Here is a 20219-nt window from a genome sequence, read left to right on the forward strand (position 1 = left end):
AAAGGAAATCACACATTTTTATTGGAAAGTGTCAGAGAGCACGTACCCGTCACAATAAAGTATGCAAAGTAGATCACATAATGAAGTTGGAGGTGAATATGACTTGCGACAATGAAGCGAAGCCTATCCACTTTTTTTTACCCCTCCGATCTGGCACCCAATAATTTAATGTATCAATCCAAAATCATATTTCCTCCGAGTCAGAATTCATGTGGGGTGTGAATCGGACTTGCCTTTCTACCTGCAGATTAAAATGACATTGATATCAGTGGGGAAGAGATTGAGTTCCCTGAATGAAGCAGGAATGTAAAATCCTATCTGCACTGTGCAGTGGAACACAATTAGTTATTTAACAAGCATTTGGAAAAGTGCATTGATGCTCAGATGGATAAGGCTAATGCACAATTTCAATGCAATGGTAAGGCATTTAAATAAGTTGATTAAATTTTTTTAGGTTCATGCTACTTCAAAATCCATCCTCACTCCATTGTTGGTCGAAAGAGCAGCGAAGTGTAGCCTGAAGCCAACTTTTGGCTAAGTTATTCAAACCTATGTACACTGAGCTACATCTACACCAGTCACACAAGTACGCAACATTATGGGATATACAGCACTGAAATAAGTTAAACATTTCATGATCAAAAACTACAGCATGACTTCATGTTTAGGATATTGCACAAGTGTAACAAATGACGTTCAAGCCCAAATCTAGTTATAATTCTCAAACTGAGATTCAGTGCAGATTTCAAGTCATATTCACTGATTTCCAAAACAGAAATGGGGCTTCACTTTGAGCACCAGAAACATTTAGGAGCTTGGTTATTGCTTCTGTATTTTGGATAAAGCCTCTCACAGACTGAAAAGCGGCATCTACAACTACAGGTGCAAGAGGTCGTACAAGGCTAAGGGTTCAATGCAAAGTGCAAACACTCTAACTTTATATTGACAGGCTGTTACTGAAGCACAGAAATAACCAGTAACCAACAAAGTCACTTGAGGATGACACATTACAGCAACACAGGGCTCAGAGTTGGCGACGGGGTGAAGCAGATGTAATTCACTGACACAAGGAAATATGGGTGCATATTATGGCTAAAAGTAGTGACATCTACACCTGTAACATATAGGGAATATTAGAATATGATAACATCCCTTTCACAGACCTACAAAAAGATATGTGAGCAACAGAAGTGCAGTCGTTTTCCCGTTATTGCTATGCTCTTGACACTTTGCAGAATAGAGGAACACTTTAAAAATGAAATCCTACTGTAAACATGGAACAAGGCAGAGTTACAGTATCAGAAGTGTGAAATATTGACAACAAAATCTGGACATATGGAGGCTGACTGTGAATCGAAAGCCTCAAAGGTAACAGGCGAGGACTCAAATCTCAACAAGTGATTTTGAGACTTTCAGACAGGACAGCCGATCCTGTGTGAAAACATTTTAAGACAACTGAATGACACAGCAGGTCATCTGGCAGGCCTTGATATGATATGTTTTGCTCCATGATAAGAAATATTCTGACTAAAAGGATAAAAACATTTCACAGAGCTGCGTTATCTCTGCCAAACTCCACCCTCGAAAGGTAGATAACCGTAAAGACACTTAATCCACGAACTAGCGACAACCTGCAGCACAGGTCACCTAATGAGGCCACGACATAATATATACAGAACGTCTTTGTATCATATTCTACAAACTCTCCTGGCATTAGAATTTTTCTCTCACAACTTTACAAGTAACATTCACAAAACGGGTTTTTATCTACATGCAAGAGCGACCATTCAGCAGTAACTAAACGACAGTGATGTGAGCAGCAGCCTATGACTGTGGAGTCAAATATATACTTTGTACTTTAAAACAGAAAAAGGCTAGGGGAGGAAAGGTTCAGTCTAGCCATGTCACAATTCACAATTCATGCTAAATAAGTGAAAGATACAGGAGATCAGCTCTGTGGCCTTATACACACCACTAAATGTTGGAAGTGGTCAGTCACTTAACACCAGGTGATGTTTTCGCAGCTTCAAATACGAGTGTAGACAATAAATGACTAGAGCTGCAACATTTAAAAGGTGTAATATGCCAGAATTTAAGTTGAAGACACTAAAAAAACATTTAAAATCGTTATAAACAGAATATGAGGAAATAACAGTTTTGACATTGTGATGTCTGTGCATCGTGTTGCCGTGATATCTACTGAAGTTAGCATGTTAACCAGACCTGTCCTGTCCCAGTCTCCTATGCTAGCGGTGCAAACACCAACACTTCCCCGGTGCTCTGGGCTCCCAGTCCAAACCGCTAGCTGCACAGCTAACTGAGCTAATTAGCTAATGGCAGCTACAGTTGGCAGCCATGAGTGGCATCTCTAGCGATATGCTGCCCCCTATTTGTTTTGAGAATGAGTTCGGCAGGTGGAGAATTCTTACATATCACACCTTTAATTGATTTATTGACAACAGCTAAATTAATTGCCAACTATTCTGATAATAAATCAATTTGTGAGCCATTTTTTTAAGAAAAAAAAAGTAAAAATGTCACTGATTTCAGCGTCCTAAATGTGAATATGTTCTGGTTTCTTGAAGGAGGAGGACGTCATCTTGGGCTTTGAGAAACTTTTCACCATTTTCTGACTTAACTTTATAGACCAAACAACTATTGATTAATCAAGAAAATATTTGTTAGCTGCAGCCCTACAGAGAATTTCATCCGGGGAATATGCTGCTATCAATCAGTATTAATAGCTGAATCCTGGAAAGCAACAATACAGTAATTGTGATAATGAACAATGTTTTTCACATCCCAGAAGCTGGAAATCTGTGAAATACATGATGAGTAAACTGCTTCACACTTCCAACCTGCTAGCATGTGCAAGACCACAGATTACAGTGTTTATGTATATCACCTCCTACTCTACTGTGTGTTTGTTGATGCGTGTGTGTCAGTGGCGTCACTTCTCCTGCAGCAGTGCAGGGATGTTGATGTTCCAGCCAATAGCCTGTCGATCAAAGCCGCAGGTGAACAGGTTGCACGACTGGTTCTCCTCATTCCACGCTGTACAACACACCATTCGCCTGTGCCCCTGCGCACACATGTTAAAAATAGTTAGTTTTAATGATGCTGATTGATAAGCCATCCACTTCCACTTTGTGTTCCCATTCTTACCATTCTGTTGCTGCGGGGAAGTCTGGCCAGCCTCACTCCGCTCATGTCAAACAGTCGGACCTGTCGATTGTCGTGTGGCAGAGCGATGATCCTCTGGTTGGCAGAGACGCTTATCCTGAAAGATCAGATCACGTTCACTTTGAATCCAACATGTTGTCAGTATTTCACTTTTTACTATTTTGTGATACATTCAAGATTTACAGAAAGTGCAAATTCACTTCGCTGTGTTTCACTTTCGACTTCATATTTTGGGCAATTTGCTCCTAAATATTAGAAGGGCCTTTCACATTTCTGTAGCCTGAGGCTCATTGAGGTGATTAACGACTTCTGCAATGCCAACGGATGGCCATCATCAGTTCTTAAAGCAGTCATGGATGACAAATATTGTTAAGTATCTATGGAATTCTCTGAATCCTGCATATGTAAACTTCGGTAAAAACCTAATTGAGAAGCATTTTCCAAATGCACTTTACACATGTCCAAAAAATGCTCCTAAAACCTGTATAATATTGGCATATCCCATGTTGTAATCAGAAAATATTACTTTCTGAATTAAGCTAAATTAAGAATATGCAAACAGAACATGTTTACATTGCCTGTATCAAAAAAACTGTGCATGTAAACGCAGTCACTGACAACCACAGACGTTAATCAAAAATGCAACAATCCTGGTTTTTCATTGGTGGAAAGCACTGATCATCCCATACTTGATTTATAACATAAGAACACAATAGCCTCAGTGTCCATGTCAGATTCTGCAATGACCTTTTTTTTTTTCCAATTGAAAGTTAAAAGAAAATCACTTCTTTCAGCAACAAGTGGACCTGCAGAGCCTGGCTCTCTTCCTGTTATGTCCCTCCTTTGTCACTTACCTGTTCACAGCTGAGTCAGTGCGGATGGTTGCAATAGGCGACCTCATGTTCTTCAGATCCCACACCTTGACGGTGCGATCGTCACTCCCGGAAACCACATTGTCACCCACCGTGAATACTGCCGACGTCACCGTGCTACAAAAGACAGACACACACACACACAAAGAGAGGCAAGTTGTTGGACAGAGAATATATAATCTTCCTTGTGTTTCAAACTGGAGTCACTTTAAGGAGATTCACACTGTACTCGGCAATCCAGTTCAAGTACAGCGAAGAGAGTTGATAGAAAAGTAGAGCAAAAGTGCTTCCAGTTTTTCCAATTCAGGAAAATTAGGAAAGTTTTAGGAGTGTACTAATACTTATTTTTAGCCATACTTATCATCCTCTCCAACAGATGCTGTAATTACTCATACACCTACGAGATGAGACAGATCCGCACATGTCACAGTGATATGTTAAGATACACTTTGAGCGTTGAGACTACTTGAACCAAGAGAGGTGCTACCAGGTACAACATCAGACAGTTGATTTGTAATGTGACTTCCAATTACAAGATAACACCTGGAAACAATAAAGAACAGAAATGTAGATAGGATCACACTTACATATGAGCCACATTCCTTTCATGCAAGTATTTGAGGTGTCAGAGCAACTTGAAGGATTAGATGACTTGAAAGTGTGAACACCATCGAACGTGAATTAGGTGCTGAGATGCTGTGAAAGATGTTTTTTTCTGCTTTTCTCTTACAAAGTTTTACAACAACTTTCAAGTACTCAGTGACTTCACTTCATGATCATATTCAATAAATACAATATTATAAGGATAACCACAAAAAAAATGATGACTGTGGTAGCTTTATTTTGATATCTCGGTGTATTAGACAATGGCTCCCAACATTTTTGTCTGATGTAACGCCTTTGCCCTATCAAATAATGATATCCATTATTTTTGGCTAACCTTTACACCTTTTTATCCATTACTACTGAGTAACATTTTTACCTGTATATCGATTACTTTTAGCCAACCCTTTGACCCGTTTATCCATTACTTCTGGATAACCTCTCAACTGTTTATCCCTTACGTTAAGCTAACATTTTCAACTTCTTATCAATTACTTTAACCATTTTAACCATTTAACCTTTACTTTTAGCTAACAAATCAAAACTACCTAACATACTTTCAATTGCAATGTCAATAGGTTCCAGTAGCTTACTGGTTATAGTAAGTTTGCTGAAGTTGGTACCAAATTGAAATTCTATTTTGATGTTATTCTTTAATCAAATCACAACGTTTGGTTAATTAGTTTAGCTTTCCATTTACCCCCTGAAAACTGCTGGTTGGGAAACCACTGTATTGTCCTGCTCTTAGCTGACTGAGTTAAAACAATATTATTACAATTTATCTCAGTATCCACATATGATTCGTATAAATACCATATTGTATGTTGTAACACTCCACATGATACATGCTAATGTTATCCAAACAGTAAAACTGTAAACAATATCCCATTTTATTTTTTTCTGGCTATTTCTGCCAAACAGCAGCTGTCTGGTATCTTGGTTCTGCTGACCTCCAGTGGTTAAAGTTCTCACCACTGTCGACGTTACTCTCGCACTTCTAAGTCTAATGCGAGTGTTACTCCAGCCTGCATATCAGGAGATAAATAATACCAAATACACAATGTATTTTACTACATCACATCCTCAGCTATGTTGGGCAGATTGAAGGCAGAGATGTTCTTTATATGCATACAGCATCCCCCTCCTCCCGCACCCTTTATCCAACCAGCCGTGATGCGCTGCTCCACATGATAGCACTGAGGTCAGGCCTAGCCATTCATTTAATAGACCTTTAATATTTCCAATCTATTACTGTATGTCAGTCTCTCCTCTGAGGGTTTTTTTTCCTTCTCCCTTTTCTTCCTGTTCATTCAAGTGGGGAAATTTGAAAAAAAAAAAAGAAGCTGATTCTTGATTAAGAATCGCGTAGAGTAGTGTCCCTTCACACACACACACACACACACACACACACACACACACAGTCTAGAGTCCACATCTAGATTTTCTTTCTAAAACTGGCTTCCCCCTTAATTCAAATTGACACGGCATTAAGGGCTAATTAGGGGACTAAACTTTGTCCTATTAGAGAGGCCGAGGCTCAAGGAAACTGCTGTATCGTTACAGGCACCTTCTGACATTGCAGGGTACAGCCCACCTGGGAATACAAGAGGTAAAGAGAGACAGAGGGAGGCAAAGATAGGAGTTGTGCTAGGTGGGAGGTGTGTGGGGAGTGTAATCAGACAAGGTAATTGATTAAAAGGTTGATTAAGGTTAAAGGGTTTTTAGAATGGGTGGTGAGGAGGGAGGGGAGTATTCAGTGGTACTTAATGGCATCTCTGCAGTATGTCTGACAGCCAAGGTCAAGACTTGCAGCGAATCGGAGACTTGGGGAGTTAGGAAGGAAGAGGGGATCATGGGACATCTCTGCAGTCAAAGAAGTTAAAGCGAGCTGAAGCTGAAGAACCTTAGTGATTTTAAGATAACAGAAACTGTAAGAGATGAGGCACTCAGGAGGAGACAAGATACCTCTGTATGTTTTCCTCCCCAAACTTTTCTGACTAACAGCTAACACTGAGGTCATACTAGAGTGTTAGTCTTACTGTCCGTCAGTCACAACTACAGCTTCAGCCACCTCAATGAAAACGAAACTTTTATGAAACCGACTATACAAATTTTGTACAATTATTGCTTCAAATCACCCTGTCTTTGCTGAGACGAAAGCTCTTAAAGTCGGTTTTAAACTCTTCGAGTGAGAATAATCACTCTCACATCCACAGCTCATTGCCTCACAGCAGTGTATGAATTTCAGGCTGCTTTCACACAGTAATCAAATTAATGAATACTGCTATCTTTAGTTAGCTCAGCGATGATGTCTAATTTCTTATCGTTTGTGGATTGCAAGAGCAAATATCAAATGTGAGGTGGATGAAATGATGTGGCCAGACAGGAGAATGTATTTGTACAATTGTTCCTAATTAAATAAATGCTCTGTATTGAGACATTTGTTCTTTAATGTTATGAAAGTTAAATGTGACATGAAATGTAGGACATGTAAGAATATGAGCAAGATATAAGAGACTGTATCCTGCTGGATATTATATCAGAAATTACTGTCCAAATATCCAAAAATGGGTCTAATGACAATGCAAAACAAAAAGAGTCTGCGGGCACCAGAGTAGGACTGTTGTTTTTGTCTTTAAAGGTGCATTCTAGCTTATAACGTTCAAAATGAACTAAAATAACCAACAGAATGTGTAGAAACAACAATGCTGACATTGTGTTAAAGACGTCTCAGTATTGTGTTGCAAAGATATCTTCTGAAGTTAGCATGCTTACCAGCTACCCCTGACCCATCTTGTCTCGTAAAACAACTTTGTACATCACGATATGATACTCAAATAGTAAAAGTCAAAGTCAGCTAATAGGACTGCTAGCTGCATGGCCAACTGAGCTAACTAGCTGACGGCAGCTATAGTTGGCAGCAGTTAGCAGTTACTCTGGTTATATGCTGCTCCCTATTGAAGCATGAATTTGACAGTTGGCTAATTCTTACATATTGCACCTTTAATGTCTTAAAGCCACATTTCCTGTCTAGTTATTGATCTACCTACCAGAACATTTCTATAATACATAAATCAGCTAAGTAAACTAAAGTACTTGTTCTGCCACTGTGGTTTTGATCCTTATCCTCCTACCTAATGAGTGTGTACTGATTGATGTATGAATTTATGAAAATCTCAAGGACAACTACAATGTACTCATTGTTAGTGGATGACAGCGTAAGCCAAATGCCTAAAAGGGAACATGTAAATGAAACAATTCAGGTGCAGACGAGTAAGAGGTTTTAGAGCACTTTGTTATTTTGTCATGCTGCAGCAAAACTGACAGTCGCTGAGAACCTGCTAAGTGCTGGTGTATTCCTCCAGAGACAGGATGTCAAATCTGCATAGAGACACCCCCCAAAACACTCACACTCACACTCACACTCACTGTCACACTCACTGTCACACTCACTGTCACACTCACTGTCACACACTCACACACACTCTCTCACACACACACACACACACACACACACACACACACACACACACACACACAAACGAGCATTTCTATCAACCGCAATCAAATGTCTCCGAAAGCCGTCAATGGCAGGAGAGACAAACGTTACATGGCATTCGTTTTGTCGAGCAAGTCCGCTGTCACTTCTTGTTTGCTCTCTGCCTTTTTGTTAGCTCACGTGCAGTTGTCATTACTCTGCAATTATGGCAGGGCGGTGGGATCGAGGGTGTATGCTGCACTTTTAGCTGCCGCGGTTCACTGTCAGGAAGCGTTAGCTGTAATTGCCAGTGAAGACGGTGGAAACGAGAGGCTGCCTCCCCTCCAGCTCTCAACCTCTTCTGCCTATTAAACCATTCACACTCCCCTCTTCTTTGCTGGTTTCACAGGAGGGATGTGGAGATTATGCCATTTATGCCACACCATTACGCCACACTGGAGATTCTGGAAAATTAGCTGGAGAAATGGCAATCTGCTATTGTTGGAGGGTCGGGTTAAAACAAAAATTGCTTACAAACTGGAAAGCGGAAAAAGCATGGGGATGAGTAAACTGTATGTATTTGGTGATTGTTCAAGCGACCTTTTACGATAGGCCTCCAAACAAATACACACTTTTAGAGAATTCATTCAGATACATAATGACACTGAGCAGTATCCAAACAAATACACACTTTTAGAGAATTCATTCAGATACATAATGACACTGAGCAGTATCTGAGGGGCTGTTTTACTGTAAAACAGTATGTTTATGGCAGAATCACTGCCATTGAAATAGCCATTCAATTAACCACTGAGACGATCAAGACAAAAGCTAGCTCCATTTATTGTATAACCGCTTAACGGTAAAGGTTTAATTTTAAGCAAACAATACCAAACGTTCAGGAGTTCTAAGTTCCCAAATCTGTGAAAATGTACTGCTTTTCCTTTTCTTTCATTATAGCAAACTAAATATTATTGGGAGGTTAGACTCAAAGACATTCGAAGACATCATGTGGGACTGTGTTATATACTGTGATAAAAGAATAATCAGCAGATTAATCGATAATAAATATAATTGTTAGTTGCAGCCTCAGACGTACAAGCCGCTAATAAACAACAAGCCAGTTCAAGTTTGGTTACTCATTATTACCAGCTCACTCTCACAAAAACTTAATGTGAAAAGAGGCAGCACTACTCTTACTCATGAACACTGCAGAGAAACAGTAAAAGTTTTTTCAGCCTTTATCCTCACAGTTTTTATTTTATCTGTTATCTGTTTTATCTGTAAGAATAGGAGGCAGTCTGTGTTGGTTGCTGCTTTTAATGCACCACTGAGGGACAAGTAAGTTTTCACTCTAAAGACTATCGATGGCCTTTTGGGAAGGAAAGAAGAATGGAGGGAAGGAAAAGAGGAGGGCTGTCGTTAACTGTGGAACACTGGTGCTTAATCTCATTACAGCAATTGTCTATGGGAGAGAATTAGAGTGGGATCTGCAGGAATTATACATGTTGGGGTCGTACATAATGAGCTCTATGTAATCCCCCCACTTGCAATCAAAGGCTGCCAGAGAGTACCAGCCAGCCAGCACACACATGTAGACATGCACATAAACACACACACACACACACTCTTCTTACGCCTTTTAAAAGGGCTGCCATTGAAAGCCACAGACAAGCCTGACAGTCATCATTTTGAAATGAGCGTCTGCAATTGAGTGTTAACAGCGAGCGAAGTGCCAAATTACACAGAGTGGGGGATTAACGCAGAAACGGACAGATAAATGAACAGGAGAGCGAGGGAGAGAGAGAGGTAGGGAGAGGAGGAGAGGGGAGAAAAAGAAGCAAACCGTCGAAGTGAGGAGAAGTGCTCAGTAATGAATGAGAGGCAAGTGGAGGATTTGGCTTAGAGCAAAAGGGTCTGTAAATTAATGTGGCACTGTAAAAGGAAAAAGGGAAAAAAAGAAAGTGCTGGATTGATTCACAGACTAGAGAGATGTTACAGCACCACCCTCTGGGCAAAATAAAGACTACAGCAAATAGCCACTACTTGTGCTGTGAAAACTTTTAAGTATCTATGACTGATGGCTAACCGAGGGCTGAACAGTGTGTGGGTGTTGGAAAGACTTACTCAGTGTGTCCCTGAAAGACGTTGACAGAGTGGATGGACGGGTCTCTGAAGTCCCACAGTCTAAAGGTGGTGTCTCTGGATGAAGTGACCACCAGGCGCTGGGTGGGGTGTGTGCAGCAGTGGGTCAGCTCCTGGTCATGTCCTGCATACAGACACACAATAGTAAACACACTGAACCCTATAGGTTTATACGTCATTAAAGGCCCCATATTGTATTGTTTTTTTGGATTATAAAGCAGGTTTGGGTGCAACATAAATGCTGAGAAAGTATCCAAATGTTTAATCCATGGAGAAATGCACACAGTCCGCATTCAGAAACCGTGCCTTTAAATGAGCCGTCGGGTAAGGTTGTGATGTCACAACTATAGAGTCATCATCGCACTGAGGGTATGGCTTTTTTTTTTTACAAAAAAGTATGAGCCTGAAAGGTGCATAATATTGGACCTTTAAAAACACAAAATAGCTACAGTAAGAAGAAATAACAAGAGCATGTAAGTCAGAACTTCACTTAATTCTGTGTAACCAAATAAAACAGCAGGTTATGTTCCACCGGTTTGTCATTTAAAGGAATAGGTCGACATTTTGGAAACTACACTTAATTTCTTTTCTGCGAAAACTTTGATGAGAATATTGATACCACTCTAAGATCTGCTAAGATCTGGAAGCGCCAGGAGCTGGTTCACTTAGCTGATGACAAGGAATAGAAACGGGAAACCAGCTAGCCTGTAATGAAATTTAAAAAAAGAAAAGAGAAACTCTGGTACATAACTGCCTGTAAGACCACAACATGCTATTATGACACCTCAGTTTTCAAACGGATTAAAGAAACAAGATATAAAATCATAATAAGTGAGCTTTAGAGATGCTGGTAGGCAGGTTTTGGACAGAGCCAGGCTAGCTGTTTTCCCCTCTTTCTAGGCTTTGTGTCAATCTAAGCTAACTGGCTAATCTAGCTGCTGGCTGTATCTTTATATTGAGCGATCATACATGAGAGTGGTATTGATCTTCTCACCTGACCCTCAGAGAGAAAGCAAATTTCTGTTAATGAAAGTAATGATGCAGCAAGTGTCTGAAGAGGTACAAAATGACAACTAAATTTCTCTCGCTAACTCCTGTAGTGTAGACTGGGATCTTTGTTCATCGCTTCTAAAAAGAGGTAGCTGTGAGCCACATTCATTTCAAATGATTGGATGAGATGAAACAATGGGCCAACCTGCTTTGTCTAGGTGTTGATTTAAGAGCAATTTATTATTAGAAAGTATAAACTACTGGAACATATCTGATTGAATGACATGATAAACGCATAAAAACACAAAATGTATGCCTGCTGTGCAATATGACAGCAGAAGAATATAATGACAAATCAATGCAAAATATGAACAACACATAAATACTCAAATATTTATAATATGAAAAACCTGAAAATAAAAAATATATGCCAGAAGATGAAGACAACAGACACCATACTGTAATATACCATAACATGTCGGCCAGTTTACACACCAGTGAGTGCATGAACCAGTTCAGACGTCTCCAACTCATACAGGTTGGCAGCACGGTCCCAGGAAGCTGTCACCACTTGACGGCCCCCCACCAACCAATCAGCTGCAATCACTACACCTTGGTGGCTCTTCAGGGTTGCCGTGGGGACCCGGACAGTGGGTACCTCGCACGGGCCTTCGCCATCCACCTCCCCTTCTTCTCTGTCTGACGAGTCCTGGTCGTCATCACATGGAGCCTGTGGGGGCACAGACAGAGGCGCACAAGAGTTCAGCCAATGTACAGACATGATATTCCAAGATATTCAAGCAGAAACTCGAGAAACCAGTACAAAGCTACTCACACTGACATCTGGTGGTGGCTGAGGGGCAGGAAGCTGCACCATGTAGCGCCAGATGTGTGCTGTCTGGTCCCCAGAGGCTGTGGAAACATAAGTACACATCAGCAAACACAGCACATTCATATCTACATACTCATAGTCATGAAAAGAAATAAAATATTGAATATTAAAGGGGAATTCAGGTATTTTTAAACCTGGGCCCTATATTTAGATGTTTTGGTGTGTAAATGATTCATACTTACCAAAAGCTCCAGTAGATCACCTCAGCTGGCAGCCACAACACAGCTGCGATGGCTGCAACAAAATCCTTTGGGGCAGCTACAACTGTCAAAGTTGCGTCCACGAAAAGTGTGTTTGCCACCGACAGGCTGAGATTGTTATTGTGTCTGACAACATTACAGAAACGGTTCCGACAGACTTAGACCTTTTGTTAAAGAGTAAGTAACCAGATGCATAAGTCTCGTTCAAGGAAAAGTCTCACGAGGTGATTTGTTACATTTCATCTAGGTTGTCAAAATCAGTTATATATTCAGTCATGAGTTTGGAAATAAGTCATTGCTTGCTGTTCTTCTAGGTAAAGTCCAAACTGCTCTCTCCAACTCTTTCCACTGTTGTCTTCCTGCAACAACTCAGCTCTGGTAAGATTTCAGAGAGAGATGTCTCCTTGAATGAGACTTGTGTTTCTGGTTACAAAACTGATCTCAAAACTGTCTCGCTCTGTAGAAATTGTTTAAGAATGTTTTCAGGCACTTCGGATAACAATCTCAGTTTGTCTGTGGCAAAAACAAGCACTTAACTTTGATGTTAACTTTGGTGGTCGGGAGTTGCCCCAATGGATTTTGTTGATGCGTTCTGCTGGATCGATTCCAAAACTTTTGGTAAGTATGATTTATCTACACACTAAAACATTTAGTGTATATGGCCCAGGTTTAAAAATACTGGAATTCCCCTTTAAATTAGATTTCAACAAAATAAACATTCAAATATATACCTGTGAGGGCCATCTGCTCTGTGGGGTGGAACTTGATGGAGTTGACTGTGGGCAGGAGAACAATAATGAAATAATGTTACATCTAATTTTCCTATGAGCCAAGTGGGCAAGACACACTGTTTAATCTCCCAATAACCTACAGCATATGTTTTAGACATAAATCAGCCAGCCAATTTTTAACCTTGATATCCAAAGTATGAATGCTGTACGGCCTTATCTCATCATGCACTCTGAAATGTCTGTATGGTTGTAGAAGAATAAAGATATTTAAGTTTATTATGAAGTATTACCTGATCCTGCATGGCCCGCATACCTCAGCAGACATTTCCCAGTCTCTATACTCCACAGCAGAGCTGAGTGATCTGTGAGGGGACAGCAGGGGTTGACAGCATGAAGCCGTGCACATTATTTGTAGTAATCAGGAAATGATTTAATATTGTAATGTACTGTATTTAAACAGTGGGCTATCTGGTTAGATTTAGTCTGAAATTTCTGGACCCCTTAATGGTGAGTTTGTGTAGAACAGGATATAAGCAACACAAGTGAGCAGCTTATTGAAGTTTCTTGAAATGGCAGATGATGGAAATCATGTTTAATAACACTGTAAAGCCATTAAAGTTTGGTCCTTTTTGAGAATTAATTTGACAATATTTAATTGCCATCAATCATCTGAAATGTGCTTACGGTTTTTGCTAATTGCACCAATTACTTTGACAGTGATATAATGATATAAATATTGTATGCAGCACCTTTAGCATGGACTAATCCTTCTTACTGAAAAACACCGCGCAGCATGTAGGCTGTGTATGGAACAATGCTGTACTGAATGACATAATTAATTAATTAATTAGTAAAGTGACTTGATGTACCTGCGGAGGCTGTGCCCAGGACCACTGGCTGAGTCCGGGTGACGCTGAGGTCCCATATGCCGTCCCGGTGGCCCACGTACTCCTTGAGCAGCTGGCACAAAGCCCGGGACCCTGTGGTGGCTTTAAAACTGGACACAATCTGAGCAGGGAGGAGAGGAGGGTGTGATGGAGAAACAAGTCATGCAGAGAGGGTTGAGCACTCCTCTTGGTGCTGAATTGAGTGATTAAAGTAACTGACGGGCATGCTGATTACTTTACATTGCCTTATATGACACAGTGACAGAAACAACTGCATCAACTGCATTTACAGACTAAGAGACAAAATTAGCTTCTTTTTTTTTACACGCTTACACGTTTATTATTGGTCTCTGATAATAAATGAACAGATGAGGCACAGGGGGTGAAATTAGTCTGTGAGCCAGCTTTCTTTGGGATTAACTGTCTGACTTTTTGGAATCACGAAACTGGCTCACTTTTGACTGCACGGCTAACTTAACTTCAGAGGATCAGATCAGAACCTGCTGACAGCCTTACAGCTCTCTGGAAAATAAGAGTTATTGTTCCTGCAGGATCCTGACAGAGATATAAGGTTAAAATTAATAAGTGAGAAATAATACAAAGCTAAAGAGATATTTTTATAGATCAGTAGAAACATTTTGCTTTCTGTTTTAATTATGTCGGAGATAAAAGAAACATTTCTGGAACAATTATGTTTCCAGTCTGCGTTTAAAACAAACAGAGAGATGGTTTACCAGAGAATAATGAATGGCAATCATAGCTGCATATTAATTATTTGTGCACACTGTTAATTGGCACACCTCATTATAAATGCAACATTTTGACACAATCAACTTATTATTAATTTCTCTTCTAGACTATCTGAACTTTTCCTCTCTGTTTTGACAGCAGGAAAAGCTATCACATATTCATACGTTTGTTCAAAATGAGATAAATGCAAAAAATGCATGGATGGATGATTCATGTGTATTTCATTGTGACATTTGGGGGATTTTTTGTCCTTATTCACACTAGATGAATGAAAATGTTAAACATATTTCAAAACATACAAAACAATTAGTTGATAGCCTTAGCATAATGTTTTCATATTTTGATACTATTATGGTTGTTTCTAGAGGTTCTTCTTATTCAACTCTACTTGTGTCATTAAAGTGTAAACCCACTGTGACGACACCCACTGATTTGTGGACTACAATTTTGTTGCCTCAGTTTTGGCATGAAGGTTGTTGCCATCTTGGTTTTTGGATCTGACTGAGAATTCAAGGACACGCTGTGATAGCCACTTGTCTATCACAAGCTAACCAAACATGGCTTTATCGTCTATTTGACTATAACAGGCACCATAATTTACTGAAGAAGACTTTGAACAAGCAATTGACTCCATAAACTCATTATAAAAGTGTTTACTGAGGCAATAAATCAAGAAAGAAGTAGGGTCATTTCTCATTAACTTACATACATTTGGACTTCTTTTTGCAACCAGTAGAATTGCCCCTGCTGGCCATTAGACAGAATGCAGATTCAAGGCACTTTTCATACCTGAAAGCTGTGATGTAGGCCCCTTGAATGGTAGCTTGTGTGCAGGTGTGTGTGTGTGTGTGTGTGTGTGTGTGTGTGTGTGTGTGTGTGTGTGTGTGTGTGTGTATAGAGGGTGGTTCTCAAACTGCCAAAAGGTTTGTGGTTTAAAATTACACCAAATGTGTGTCACTGGAGCCTTAATATGAAGACTGTCTATATGCCAATTCAAGTATCTCTGTAGCAAAGATGGATTGTCACCGTGCACTGACACAAGTGGTGCACCTCTAAAAATATCTACAGGTCTGGTTACATGTGGCCTTTAGTCACTGCAGGCGTCCAGATGATCAAATTAAAGGATGAATCATACTTTCAATTGTCAGAGAGTGGTCACAACCTGTACTGAACATGCTGCTGCAGGCAGACGGCTGACCAGAGCAACGAGCTTAGATCATTGGTAGTAATTAGACGCAGCAGCAAAACATCTGGTTCCCTTGTGTCAGACTGTGTTAATGTATGTTCGCATTTTGTCCGCTGTGTTTACATTCACTTAACAGTACAACATTAACTTATTTGTTTCATGTCACTGAAACACAATGAGCTGTGAGCATCAAGAAGAATAGCCCATTCCAGTCAAGGTAATCTGAGAATGAAGTTAGTGCAGATGATTAGTTTCCAGAGTCCCGTCAGTCTCAATACAATTAGTTTTGGTCATGATTCTTAGCCAGCCGGTAGGTTAGCTGTATATTATATAGCAGCTAGTTCTGTCAGGAGGTTAATCTAAGAAGTCCTCCCTTGATCCTGTGTATCCTCTTTTTTAACATTCAATTCAGAAGAGGATTTTGTGTCCCACTCTTCATCTGGCTCAGACTTTGGCTGCTTTCAGATTGTTTCTTTGCTTTAAAGACATGCTCTGTCAAAAGGAAACTTTGAGGGAAAAGTTGAAAATATGAGAATGGAGATGAGAAGCTGCCATGACAACGCATGTTTGAAAGATATATTACACTTTAGTAAATCACAACTGAAGAATTTTGAAACTTAAAGTGGCAACAGACAACTTTTCCCTCCTGGCGTTTCCTATTGGTATTATTGTATGGATCATCAGTTAACCTTTCTTTTCCAGGGTGGCAGACAAAATTATAAAGCGATAGCGAGGTTTATAGGGAACCAAAGTAAACAAACATTGTGTATTCAGCATTAACTTTATAATGATTCGATGAAGCAAAAAACTTGGCCATTGCCAGTTTAAGATGCACTTGGAACTCTAGAGTCATTCACAACGGTGCACTCAAATCATTTTTCACACTCTAATTTTCACTCACATATGCAAACGTAATCCTACATTCCACATTTTGGGAAAGCCAGCAGCTGGTTAGCTTAGCATAAATACTGGAAAAGTACATGTTATATCTTGTTTGTTTGATCTGTACAATTACAAAAATGATTTGTTGTTTTGTGGAAGTTATACTGTATGCTAGACTATTTCTTGCCAGGGAGTAGTTGCAGGCAAGCAGCAGAGACTCCAAGTGGTTGGTTCTGAACAGGAAACAGTCTAGCACACTTCAGTTTTTGTATGGATTAATAATTCGTTAGGAGGTTGGCCTGCCAGGTGTGTAGCTAGTTTCGTGAAATATGTCATTAAACCACTATGCAAGCACTCTGTAGGTTATACAGTTAGCATGCTCCTAATGTTAGCTAAATATGCTGTCAGAAAATGTATAAACAGAACTATATCACATTCATCAACCAGCCAATTCATTCTTATGTTAACTTCCTGTGGCACACAGTGCATACGTTCTGTTCAAAATCCGCCACAAAAGTTAACATTTTTAAAACGCAAAGCTACATGGAAACAAAGCTACATGGAAATAAGCTGATACGACATGATAATATGTGATCTTTAGTGGTGCTGGTAGGCTGATTTTTTCTTACCTTTAACAGAGCCAGGGTAGCTGCTTACCACTGTTTCCAGTCTTTATGCTAAACTAAGATAAGCTGAGCGACTAGTACCATTAGCTTCAACATCAAAGCTGTATCAATAACTAAGCAAATAAACATATTTCCCAAAATGCTGAACTATTCTTTTAAGAGATGCTCGAAGAGGAAATAAACGTTGCTTATCCGAGGCCAGTCCGTCTAAACTAGCGATTCTGACTCCTGACAAACTGGTGATGTGGGACAAAGAGTTTGACTTTTATGATTCCACATCAGTTATTTGTTTTGAGATTTTGACAATTGACACCGACATATCATTTTGACACAGCTGATGGAAAGGACTCAAGTGGTTGCCAAAGTTTTTCAGGTTCTGCTTCATTGGTAGAAGATTTAGTGTAATACATAATGGCATCCTAGAACTTAATCTATTTAAGAAACTTTTTTTCCTTTCTTTGTTTGTTTGTTTGTTTCTTAAACGATTGCAGCCGTTCACCCATGTGACTTGCAACCGGGTGCAGAGCAGAGAAGAGATGAGGAGTCAAGGTCAGACTGCAGTTAAAAACAGACTCAGCCCACAGCTGCCCCCACAATGCTTAGTGACAAACAGAGCATTCAGGAAGTTACCCATGAATCTCCTCCCCACAACTCCCATGTGGCCACACTGAAGTTGCGAGGTCCACCTATTTTGCCGTGGAAAGTGTACAACCGCTACATCGCCAAGAGATTAAAAAGGAACAAGTCAAAGGAAATATCATTTTGTGATAAATGCTCAAAATCAAGTTTCCTTAACCCCTGTAAGTCTAAAAATCTAAACATAAGAATTTAACAGGAATGATTTTAGGTCACAATTAATTTTGTTTACTCAGTCTTTACATATCATGACCTCAGAGGAAGAGAAAAAAGCTCACTCAGCAACAAAGGGGCTTTTGATAGCCTGTTAACATAATCCCAACATAGAACAGGCGAACATATCTGGAGCCACATACCTTGCTGGTAGAGGCTTTGTAGGTTGTCTTCAGCTTCTGTGACAGTTGACTGGTGCTGTGGCTGGCTGTGTGATGGAGAGACAAAGTACACTGTATGAAATTCTCCACTGAGTGACAAACTCATTGACTGGTTTCACTGCTGCACTAATGGCCTTATCAAGTGTCACTGCAATTGCGCACACTTCAACAATAACAAAAACAACAAAAACAATACAACGCTTTGGGGCGTTCAGTACCAGGACATGAAAACCCAGAGGGCTGGCTGATGCAATTGCCATTTTTGTACTGTATTGTGTTTTGTTATTTATTTTCCTGGAAATGGCAACCTTTTTATTACATATCACAAGGCCGGTCTGGTCCATGTTGTCAAAGAGGTTAGGAACCCGTGCTCTAGACCAGCATGGCCACTGTCAGGTATGTAGGTTTGTAGTTTGTAGTACATGTATCACATTTCGAAAAAGACTACAAAAATTGTGTTCTTAAATGTGAATAAATAAATGTCATATTTTTTCTGTACATTATTCCTGTCAACATATGTGATTTTAAATACAATGGCATTCAAATTGAGCTAGCTGTTGGTACATGAAGTCTGCTTACCTAGATCATTCTGCAAGAGGTTTTGTTTTGTTAATTGCAGTTGTTTAAATGCTTTTTGTTTAGTCTATTCTCATCATATGTTCATTATGTGTGGCTCTATGGCTACGTTTTGTCTTTCTGTGTCAGTTTTAAAATATTGATGTCTGAGGTTTTTAAAGTCGTGAACAAGCAGTTCTTAACCCTGGCTTGAATTTATCTGATCTCATCAGTTCTGCTTCAGCTTTATGAAACAGTTTAATCCTGTTGGGCTCATTCAAGACAGGCTTTTCACAATTACAGCCACAATGATTAGTCAATTAATCAATTAGTTGATCGAAAGCAAATTAGTTGACAACTATCGATTGATTGTTTCAGTCATTTTTCAGGCAAATAATTCAAACAGTTGCTGGTTCCAACTTCTTCAATTGGAGGATTTGCTGCTTTTCTTTCTTATTAATGACAGTAAATGAAGAGTTTTTGGGTTGTGGACTTTTGACAATTTTCATTGTATTTAAGCATTGAATCAAGGATGAAAGTAATTGTTTCATATATAGAGTACATTTTTTTGGAATTGATGGATCATGAAAATATATGGTAAGGTATCTGTATATAATGTGAATCATACACAGGAAACACTTTTAGGGGACTTTTTAAATAACTATCAGCTTTTAACAATGTATTGAATGAAATCTTTGTTTACCAGGCTCAAGAGTTGAAACAATGCAACCTACAGGCATCATTTTCCAGCTACCATGAAATTAAATATATAAATTCATTTTAAAGCCACACAAGTGTCTGTTAACTGTACTGAAACTTCCAACAGATTATGAAGGAAGTACTGCACCTTTTGTTTTCAGAGCTCCCTTGGTGGGGTCTCCTCCTTCAATAGTTTGTCCATCTCCTGTCAGACGCTCATTCAGAGAGTCGATTTCCCGGCGTACTGTAATGTTAGCACGGTGACAAGCAAACACTGGTTAGTCAGTCAACACCTGAAGATCAATACAGTCAGGTATGTGCCCACAAAATCTAAATACATTACTCACATTCGATGTTTTCAATGTAGAGATTTTCAAACTCCCGTTCAATCTGGCCGAAGAGGTCAAGGAGATTGCTCCGTAAGGACATAGGCAGCTTGGAGTCCTGGACACACAGACAAGCGAAGAACAACGCTTAAATTAAATAAACCTGATAATAAGAAATTAAGCTGCTGTGGGAAGCAAGAGTGA

General features: G+C 39.6%; 1 protein-coding gene across 2 annotated transcripts in view; it reads right to left on the reverse strand.

Annotated features, from left to right (window-relative positions):
* LOC141014193 (WD repeat-containing protein 37-like) overlaps positions 1-20219 on the reverse strand; it is a 23873-nt gene continuing 3654 nt past the window's right edge. The window contains exons 3-14 of one of the 2 annotated variants that reach the window (XM_073487881.1): positions 20037-20133; positions 19838-19933; positions 18418-18482; positions 13964-14102; positions 13385-13456; positions 13095-13139; positions 12107-12183; positions 11767-12001; positions 10264-10405; positions 4038-4172; positions 3166-3280; positions 1-3082 (exon numbers count right to left, since the gene is read on the reverse strand). In XM_073487881.1, coding sequence (XP_073343982.1) covers positions 2951-3082; positions 3166-3280; positions 4038-4172; positions 10264-10405; positions 11767-12001; positions 12107-12183; positions 13095-13139; positions 13385-13456; positions 13964-14102; positions 18418-18482; positions 19838-19933; positions 20037-20133 — 1350 coding nt within the window. In that variant the 3' untranslated portion in view covers positions 1-2950. The remainder of the gene's footprint in view (positions 3083-3165; positions 3281-4037; positions 4173-10263; positions 10406-11766; positions 12002-12106; positions 12184-13094; positions 13140-13384; positions 13457-13963; positions 14103-18417; positions 18483-19837; positions 19934-20036; positions 20134-20219) is intronic. The other variant, XM_073487882.1, reaches the window with a different exon arrangement.

Source organism: Pagrus major, chromosome 19 (assembly GCF_040436345.1).
Source record: "Pagrus major chromosome 19, Pma_NU_1.0".
Classification (NCBI taxonomy): Eukaryota; Metazoa; Chordata; class Actinopteri; order Spariformes; family Sparidae; genus Pagrus; species Pagrus major.